This window comes from Oncorhynchus masou, chromosome 4 (assembly GCF_036934945.1).
Source record: "Oncorhynchus masou masou isolate Uvic2021 chromosome 4, UVic_Omas_1.1, whole genome shotgun sequence".
Lineage (NCBI taxonomy): Eukaryota > Metazoa > Chordata > Actinopteri > Salmoniformes > Salmonidae > Oncorhynchus > Oncorhynchus masou.
The window spans coordinates 5,918,129-5,927,432 of NC_088215.1; the positions used below are offsets into that span (position 1 = coordinate 5,918,129).

At 41.6% G+C, this 9,304-nt stretch overlaps 1 protein-coding gene across 1 annotated transcript; it reads left to right on the forward strand.

Annotated features, from left to right (window-relative positions):
• Nucleotides 1–744: 744 nt before the first annotated feature.
• Nucleotides 745–5,985, forward strand: LOC135522105 (vitamin D(3) 25-hydroxylase-like). The gene is made up of 9 exons (XM_064948071.1): nucleotides 745–1,010; nucleotides 2,553–2,715; nucleotides 2,957–3,109; nucleotides 3,444–3,604; nucleotides 3,910–4,083; nucleotides 4,469–4,607; nucleotides 4,801–4,988; nucleotides 5,156–5,297; nucleotides 5,446–5,985. The coding sequence occupies exons 1-9, from the start codon at nucleotides 849–851 to the stop codon at nucleotides 5,661–5,663; spliced, it is 1,500 nt and encodes a 499-aa protein (XP_064804143.1). The 5' UTR covers nucleotides 745–848; the 3' UTR covers nucleotides 5,664–5,985.
• Nucleotides 5,986–9,304: the final 3,319 nt, after the last annotated feature.

Here is a 9,304-nt window from a genome sequence, read left to right on the forward strand (position 1 = left end):
ACATGACCAATGAGTTATTAAAATTAAAAATTTGGAAAAATTAATGTAAAATCATGTGTCATGAAAATATAGAAGGGTAGTAGTCAGTGTTGCAATATAGAAGGGTAGTCAGTGTACATTCTGAACCTTGTTTGAAGTCAGTAGGTCACATGACCAAGAAGCTATTAACATTAGAAAGTTAGAAAAATTCATGGAAAAATGTGAGATGAAAATTGACAAACCAAAGGTGTACAATATAGAAGGGTAGTCAGTGGACATTCTGAACTTTGTTTGAGTCAAGTAGGTAACATGACCAAGGAGCTATTGACATTCAAATGTAAAAAAAAGTTTATACTTTGTTTACGCTCCATAACTAATTCAACTAGGACTACAAAATGCTGCTCACATTTCCACGTTTATTAGCTTTGGAAAGCGAATTAATATCTAAATCGTGAAAATAAGACCTGTGCAATTTTTCCAACATCATGACACTTATTTGGAGCCTGTGGCTCAAGTGGTTTGAAAGCTGTTGAGGTTTGAAAGCGCGAATATCCGTCAAATATCCAATTTGAAACTGGCTTCACCTCGTATTGGGTGGCAAATAAACCCCCAGTTCCAATACCAAATCAAACAAAAAATATAACACGTCCTGAATCAAGGCTGTAAACCCATAGGCAGACAGGTTACCTCCCACATTGACTGTTGCCATAGATCTGTGAACTTAGAGTCAGCAAATATCCCTCTCATAAACCCTTGTTGACTAGTGTTCAAAACAAAGTCCACAATTTGTGTGGGTGACAACCGGCGTCTATAAATCAGCCAGCTTTAAATCCTGAAGTAGCCTATGCAATTCCTGAAGCCCAGTTGCGATGCTTGGGTCGGTGGTGTTGTTGTGGCTCTTTATCCTCCTTCTATTCTTCTTCATCAGGGTCCGCCGACCTAAAAACTTCCCACCAGGACCCCGTCCCCTGCCCATCCTTGGCAACCTGCTACAGCTGGATCCTGTCAACCCCCTCAAAGACCTGGAAGGGGTAAAGTAGGCTATACTTTGTAGGCTAGAGTTAGACCAACTCTCGCTAGACCTGCTACGATTACGCTGCTGGAAGTAACTTTTTTTGTGACGCTAATATTTTGGATATAGCTTTCTTCAAGCAACTCATAATATAGGTCAACGGATTCCTATTATTCTGTATAATAAATCCAAGTCGCTCCATTTAGTATGTATGATATGTTACGTTTCGTATGGTGTGTATTATGGATGACCATCACCTATTTCGTATGATATGTTACGAATTATAATTTGTATTATATGTTATGAATTTGCAAAAATGAACAATATGTTATGAATTTGCTGGGCCCTCCCTGCACGCACGCACCACGTCTATTTATTTATGCACAGCACTGTTCATGACAAAAAAAACTGTTCACACCCCTCTTGTTGGTGGAGAGGATTTTGCAGGTTTAAAGCTTATTTCCTGCAATTCTACAAATTTTGTCATGGGGTGCAAAGAAAATGTTGCCGTTTTAAAGCTACATTTCTTGCAATTCTTTACAGTTTCCCATGTCTAATGTGTATTCGTGTGATATTTGAGTGACAAAAAAATTACAACAAAATCTATGGGACTGTAACAACCTTCAAGAGTCAATTTAAATCTGGACAGGGTTCTTAAATATAAGACAAGTTTTGGAAACACTGCCTTAAGTAACCATCTGTCTTTTGTACCAGAGGTAACATCATACTAATTTGAGAGTCCCGGATCTACATTTACTATGTTACGTCTAGTCTCTGAGACCAGTCTGACTGAATGGGTATTAAGTGTGATGTAGGCTAAAGTTTTAGGACAACAGATACAATAGTTGATTCATGCCACAATTGGACAAAAGAATGCTCAACAAGGTTGGAATGTCATAACACAATTTCACCAAAAGACAATGATTAATTAATTTGACAATAAACAGAAATAATAAGTGGCACAGTGGTCTAAGGCACTGCATCTCAGTGCAAGAGGTGTCACTGCAGTCCCTGGTTTGAATCCAGGCTGCATCACATCCATTCTGATTGGGAATCCCTTAGGGCGGCGCACAATTGGCCTAGTGTCATCCGGGTTTGGCTGGGGTAGGCCGTCATTGTAAATAAGATTTTGTTCTTAACTGACTTACCTAGTAAAATAATTAGGGAAAATTGTGGATAAAAACCATGCTTTCTGTTATTTCTAAACTGTAACATTCTGGGATTTGTAAACACGGGGAAAAAAATTGAATTTAAAAAAAAGGGAAACACTTTATCCTGGGTAGAAATTGTGTAATAACACACTAACAACACTGTATAGATATGTTCTGAATAAGGTTGAGCTATTTTGTTATTATACATAAAGAAAGGAAACCAGGGACTCAATGTTTAATATCAGAGTGCTACACAACTTGTAAAGGGAGAAATAATAGTAGTCAGCCAAGCGTTACTCCTGTTAACCTGTTAACTCCAAAACGCAAGACTGAAAGCTTATCCATCAACCAGTTCCCCATTATATTCTCACAATAAATACTCCCCCTGTCCCTCTCCTTCTGTGCTACAGCTGAAGAGGCGCTATGGTAACGTGTTCAGTCTGTACATCGGCTCACGGCCTGCAGTGGTTCTGAATGGCCTGGAGGTGGTTCGTGAGGCACTGGTGACACGGGCAGCGGAATATGCTGGACGACCAACCCATATGATGGTCAGCCACCTCTTCAAAGGCAAAGGTAGAACTTTCTTGACCCCTTTTATAATATGTATTATAATAAGGGAACTATGTGTGTGTATGTGCCACTGGCTGTATCTGATCCCTGGTCTCCCACAGGAGAAACCAACGTCTTAAGAATTAGCCCAATAGGAAATCCCCCCTGGGCTGAGGGTGACACTGATTTTAAAGTCGCAGGCATGAGACCGTGAGACCGACCCACTTACGTTCCGTGTGTGCTTGTACGTGTGTGTGCCGATCAGGGATCGTCATGGCCAATTATGGCTCCAGCTGGAGGGACCACCGGCGCTTTGCACTGACCACGCTGAGAAACTTTGGTCTGGGAAAACGCTCCATGGAAGAGCGCATCCTGGAGGAGGTGTCCCACATCTGCACTGAGCTGGAGAGCAGTGCTGGTACAGTCTCACTGTACATATTCATGTCATTATCAGCACTTAGTATCTACCCCAAGCTCCTCCAAATACTGTATCAAACCATTACACTATTAACCCCTTGTAGTTGTAACAAACTTCCACAAACCACACAAACTTCACAGAAGTAAGATACTCTCAGTAATACTCCCAGTATGACTATATTTACTATACTTGTTTAAACATTAGGTATAAAGACTGTGGGGATTGTTACTTTATCTATCCTGTCAGTGTGTTCAATTCAGTAGCTCTGTGATCGTCGTTTTTACCTTGTCCGTGTGTATTGCCTCGTGTGGTGAACGTTGCTGTGCCCTGGTAGGCGGTTCGATGGATCCTCAGCACCTCTTCCATCTGGCTGCGTCTAACATCATCTGCTCACTGATTTTTGGAGAGAGGTTTGAATATGACGACCCAGTCATCCTCACCCTCATCCAGAGGTTAGAGGAATTTACCAAGGAAGCTCTCGGACCTTGGGCCATGGTACAGTCTAAGCCCTCCGTGCTTACTAAAAAAGGGTTCCAAAATGGTTCTTCGGCTGTCCCCAGGTAGAACCCTTTTGGGTTCCAGATAGAACCTTCTGTGGAAAGGGTTCTACACTGAACCCAAAAGTGTTCTTCAAAGGGGTTCTTCAAAGTGTTCTCCAATGGGGACAGCGAAAATAATCCTTTTAGATTCTAGATGGAAACTTTTTTTTATAAGAGTTTGACCTATCTGTGCTCAACATGACACACTGATCCACATTCTCCTATGTTTTACCTCCATTTCCTCCCATCTATCTTTTGTAGCTCTATGAAATCATACCAGTCTTGAGGCCCCTCCCTTTGCCATTCAGGAACGTTTTCCACAAATTTGATCAAATGAAAGAACATATCAAAAAGGTTGTGACCAAGCACAAACATTCAAGGGTCGCAGGAGAGCCCAGAGACCTCCTTGACTGCTACCTGGACCAGATTGACAAGGTAGGAGAACAATAGAAGTATGGTTCTAGAAGTAAAATAAAGAAGATAAGATATAAAGTAAGTAGCCTTGTACAAGTAAGCCTGAATGGTCCATAGGGCAGGAGCCTATCTCCTGTTTCTGTAGCATTAAGAAGCTTGATGTAGAAGTACACCCCTGGATAGGACACTGGTCTGTTGCAGGACTTTACCCTGAATCCATTTGCCAATCAGAGAGGCATCGGGTCCCATTTTTAGTCTTTGGAATGACTTCCGTGAACGGAGCAAACATTTTCATTGGGCTGGTAGAAGAGGAGGACGTACTTTACAGGATGGAGCAGGGTGGAATGCAGAATTTAATGTAGATGCCTTTGGTGTCTGCGTGCGTGCATGTGTTTGTGTGTTTCAGACAGCTGATGGAGGCTCCACATTTAATGATGCTCAGATGGTGTCTCTACTACTTGACCTGTTCATTGCTGGGACAGACACGACTTCCAACACCCTCCGCTCTGCCATGCTATACCTGATGACCAACCAGCATGTACAGGGTGAGGAAATACATACACAACACACACACTGGCAGACATTTCATTCAATTCGATGGCGCTTGTAGACAATGGTTCCGCATTCACGGTAAACAATGCATATGTCGGCTAAATAGGAAATTAGCTGTAAATATTAAACATTCTACAAAACTTGATCGGATGGAAAACCCGGCCAAAGAGTGTGTGTTTGTCCCAGATCGCTGTCACCGAGAGATCGGCGAGGTTCTTGAGGGACGTGCAGACGCTTCGTTTGAGGACAGACATGCCATGCCGTATGTTCAAGCCACGATCCACGAGGCACAGCGCATGAGTGACACCGTTCCTCTTAGCGTGTTCCATACTACCTGCAGCGACACACAAATAAACAGCTACCAGCTGCCCCAGGTGAGCATTACCATGACGACTGATATGCTGCCTGATGTTGACCTTAGAACTATAAAGGTCTCCTGGGCTACAGTGAATGATGTCATGATTGGTGCTGTCTCAGTCTTTAGTGTACCTCTTCACCTCTCCTTCTCACCCTTAATCCCTCTCTCCCTCATCTGTTCCAGGGCACGATGGTGATTCCTAACCTGTCTTCAGTGCTGCATGAAGAGGGCCAGTGGAAATTCCCACACGAGTTCAACCCTGAGAACTTCCTCAACGAGGTCGGAGAGTTTGTGAAACCAGAAGCCTTTCTGCCATTCTCTGCAGGTGCCTTTTTGCCAAAAGCGTCATTATCTATGGCTTATAAATTATACTAAGACAGGAGAATATGTTGACATAAAATGCCAGGCTGCATGCATATGAAAGGTATGAGTGAAATGTTGTTCTCATTGATAGCCGTGTGTGTGTTCCCTAGGATCTCGTGTGTGTCTGGGGGAGGGGTTAGCACGTATGGAGCTCTTCCTGGTTCTAGTGACATTGCTTCGGCGTTACCGATTCGTCTGGCCTGAGGATGGAGGTGTCCCAGATTTCAGCCTCATCTTTGGTGGGACACAGTCTCCAAAGCCTTACCGCCTTGGAGTGCGCCTGAGGAGCAGCGAGGAGCTACCCACAGGCTCCACAAGAGAGATCTAGTTCTGTCAGACAGCTATAGATCTTATGCTGTAATAATTAAACTTCATTTTAGTAATTCATCAGATGAGTAGTTTTTCAACAATGTGTAACCCACCATTTAATGCCTTATAATCTGTGTCAGCTTCTGTAAGGATCAGATATTGGAATGATCATTCAAACTAGATCTTTCAGCATGCTTGCATGTATTTTGTAATCCATACCATTGTTAAAACTATTTGTGTTTATCTTAATTACAACGAATTGTATTTTCTTATCAAGTTTTCTTAGGTAAAATAATAATTACTAAAACCATGTGATTTGGATTAAAAATGTGAACCTCTGATTTTATGTCCTCCCATCCCCTTACCTGCATCTGTAACTCTTATGATTGAGGTTGAATCTCCAGAACCCCCCAAAAAATTGATGATGCTCTTATATAAGCTACAATGCTTAACCTAGTATTGCAGACAAATGTTTCGTGCAGATAGTTATTGCTATTTGCCCCCTAGATAGCATATGCTGGACATTTTTATATAAACTTGTTTCTTAAAGCTTCTAAATGCTTTCACCTTTACCAAACTGATTATTTCTCTCAGATCAATAATAACCACTCAGATTTAAGTCATTTATGAAGGGACCTCCATAGTCTCCTCTCCAGAAAGATCCATGAAGAAATCTCTCCTCGGCACTGGAGATTGTGCATTATGGGGATAAACATTTGAAGACTTTCGCCTACATGTTGACTGCATGAACATTAAAACAGCCATGTGATCAAAGATCATGAAGTTCCAACTACAGTCTACTTACATTTTCTGCAGTTGCTCCTCACCAGCCGCAACTTGCAGCTATCTCCTGTTTTGTTTTGGTTTGACCCACGTACTTTGGTGCGAAAAGTGCAAATCAATCACAGAACAACAGCAAAGGCGCTTGTGAAGATGCTGGAGTAAACAGGTAAAAAAGTATCTATATCCACAGTAAAACAAGTCCTATATGGACATAACCTGAAAGGCCGCTCAGCAAGGAAGAAGCCACTGCTCCAAAACCGACATAAAAAAGACAGACTACCATTTGCAACTGGGGGCAAAGATTGTACTTTTTGGAGAAATGTCGTCTGGTCTGATGAAACAAAAATAGAACTGTTTGGCCATAATGACCATCATTATGTTTGGAGGAAAAAGGGGGCGGCTTGCAATCCGAAGAACACCATCCCAACCGTGAAGCACGGGGGTGGCAGCATCATGTTGTGGGGGTGCTTTGCTGCAGGAGGGACTGGTGCACTTCACAAAATAGATGGCATCATGAGGAGGAAAATTATGTGGATATATTTAAGCAACATCTCAAGACATCAGTCAGGAAGTTGAAGGTTGGTCACAAATGGGTCTTCCAAATGGACAATGACCCCAAGCATACTTCCAAAGTTGTGGCAAAATGGCTTAAGGACAGCACAGTCAAGGTATTGGAGTGGCCATCACAAAGCCCTGACCTCAGTCCCATAGAACATTTGTGGGCAGAACTGAAAAAGTGTGTGCGAGCAAGGAGGCCTAGAAACCTGACTCAGTTACACCAGCTCTGTCAGGAAGAATGGGCCAAAATTCACCCAACTTATTGTGGAAGGCTACCTGAAACGTTTGACCAAAGTAAAACAATTTAAAGGCAATGCTACCAAATTCTAATTGAGTGTATGTAAACTTCTGACCCACTGGGAATGTGATGAAAGAAATAGAAGCTGAAAAAAATCATTCTCTCTACTATTATTCTGACATTTCACATTCTTAAAGTAAAATGATGATTCTAACTGACAGGGAATTGTTACTAGGATTAAATGTCAGGAATTATGAAACTGAGTTTAAATGTATTTGGCTAAGGTTTATATAAGCTTCCAACTTCAACTCTATTTGCTTTTATATAGGAACATATTGTTAAATAGAAATAAATAATTTAAACTGTTTTTAGATTGATTTTATATTGACATTGCTAGCTATTGATTTACCTCAGCCAGAGAGTTTGATTTAAACTAATGTTATCTAGCAAGCTAACTGTTATTGTAGCTGCTTTCTGTTTGTATTTTCTGTTGGATTATCTTTTATCTTTCCAACCAGGCGAAGTACTACGAAGGCACCACTGATCTCGACAAGAGACGCAACATTCATAGGTGTAAGGGTTTTCCTCTGGTGAAGGAGAAACAGACCAAAATGCAGCGTGGTGGTTATTCATGTTCTTTAATTAAGGAACTCGACATGAAATAACTAACAAAACAATAAATGTGTGAAAACCTAAACAGCCTATCTGGTGACAACAAACACAAAGACAGGAACAATCACCCACGAAACACTCAAAGAATATGGCTGCCTAAATATGGTTCCCAATCAGAGACGACGATAAACACCTGCCTCTGATTGAGAACCACTCCAGACAGCAATAGACTATGCTAGATACCCCCACTAAGCCACACACCCAATACCTAACAAAAACCCCAAGACAAAACACACCACAATAAACCCATGTCACACCCTGGCCTGACCAAATAAATGAAGACAAACACAATATACTTCGACCAGGGCGTGACAATAGGGGAGCAGAGAAATTCACAATTCAGGGTACCGTTGAGCAGTTCATTTCTATTAACTTACTGTTACTGTTATATCACTAGAAAGATTTATGACCAGTTTCCATCTAGCTAACGTTATTTGCTCATCTACATGTCACTAGTTATACATTTAGTTATATGTCTGTCACATTGACGGATGTAGCTATAAGTTTACCCTGGTCAATCAATGGATGGGTCTAAGCAATTATGGTAACTCCAACAGGCCTTATATAGGTGTCTTCGCTAGACAGAGTGAGACCCATACAGAAAGAGAGCGAGGAAGAAAGTGAGAAAGAAAGTGACAGGGAGAGAGAGGTGGGAAGAGAGTGAAAGACGGAGAGAGATGGAGAGCGAGAGAAAGACAGCAGTGCAAATTGACTTAGCCTTTAGTATTTCAATGACTCTTGTCTTCCAACTTGTTAGGCAATCACATATACCTACAGGGGAAGGATGGACAGCCACGCAGGAGGGTAATTTTCGCTAAGGAGGATAAGGAGGCGGTGCTAACAGATGCATGCTGGACATTTCGGAGTGAAGCGCATGATTGCCAAAATCAGCCCACGCTTCTTCTGGCGTGGGATTGTCAAGGATGTGGACAGCTGGGAAAGTCAAATAACCTTTTGTTTATCAATTACATGCTATTATATCTGAAATTATTATGATTTCGATGAATGTCATATCAGAGCGCACACAGTGTTTCAATGTGTCACTTTGTGCTTATAGGTCAGTACCTGTCTAACCTGACAGAAGTTGGAGAGGGTAAAGACTGTGGCGCTGGAGTTGAAGCCCATCAAAGTTGTTTCACCATGGCTGGCACATGATCGGTGAGTGTGTCACAATTTAAATTTTGCATTGATAATTTTATTTTTAAATGGTTACTTTATTTGACCCCACAGAAGATATGTAAGAGAGGTATTTGTAATAATATGAAATATATATGTTTGCATATTTCTGTTATCAGTCAAGCTGAGACTGAACATCAACAAGGCACAGGATAAGCAGAAGGAGAGCTACCGGAAGAGAATCAAGAAGTGGACCAAGTGCTTCGACATTCGTGCAAATAACTTGGTTTGGA

Coding starts and splice junctions, on each gene's coding strand:
- LOC135522105 (XM_064948071.1), top strand. CDS start 849: ATGCTTGGGTCGGTGGTGTTGTTGTGGCTCTTTATCCTCCTTCTATTC. Junction 3,110..3,443: donor TGAGCTGGAGAGCAGTGCTG/GTACAGTCTCAC, acceptor GTGCCCTGGTAG/GCGGTTCGATGGATCCTCAG. Junction 4,084..4,468: donor ACCTGGACCAGATTGACAAG/GTAGGAGAACAA, acceptor TGTGTGTTTCAG/ACAGCTGATGGAGGCTCCAC.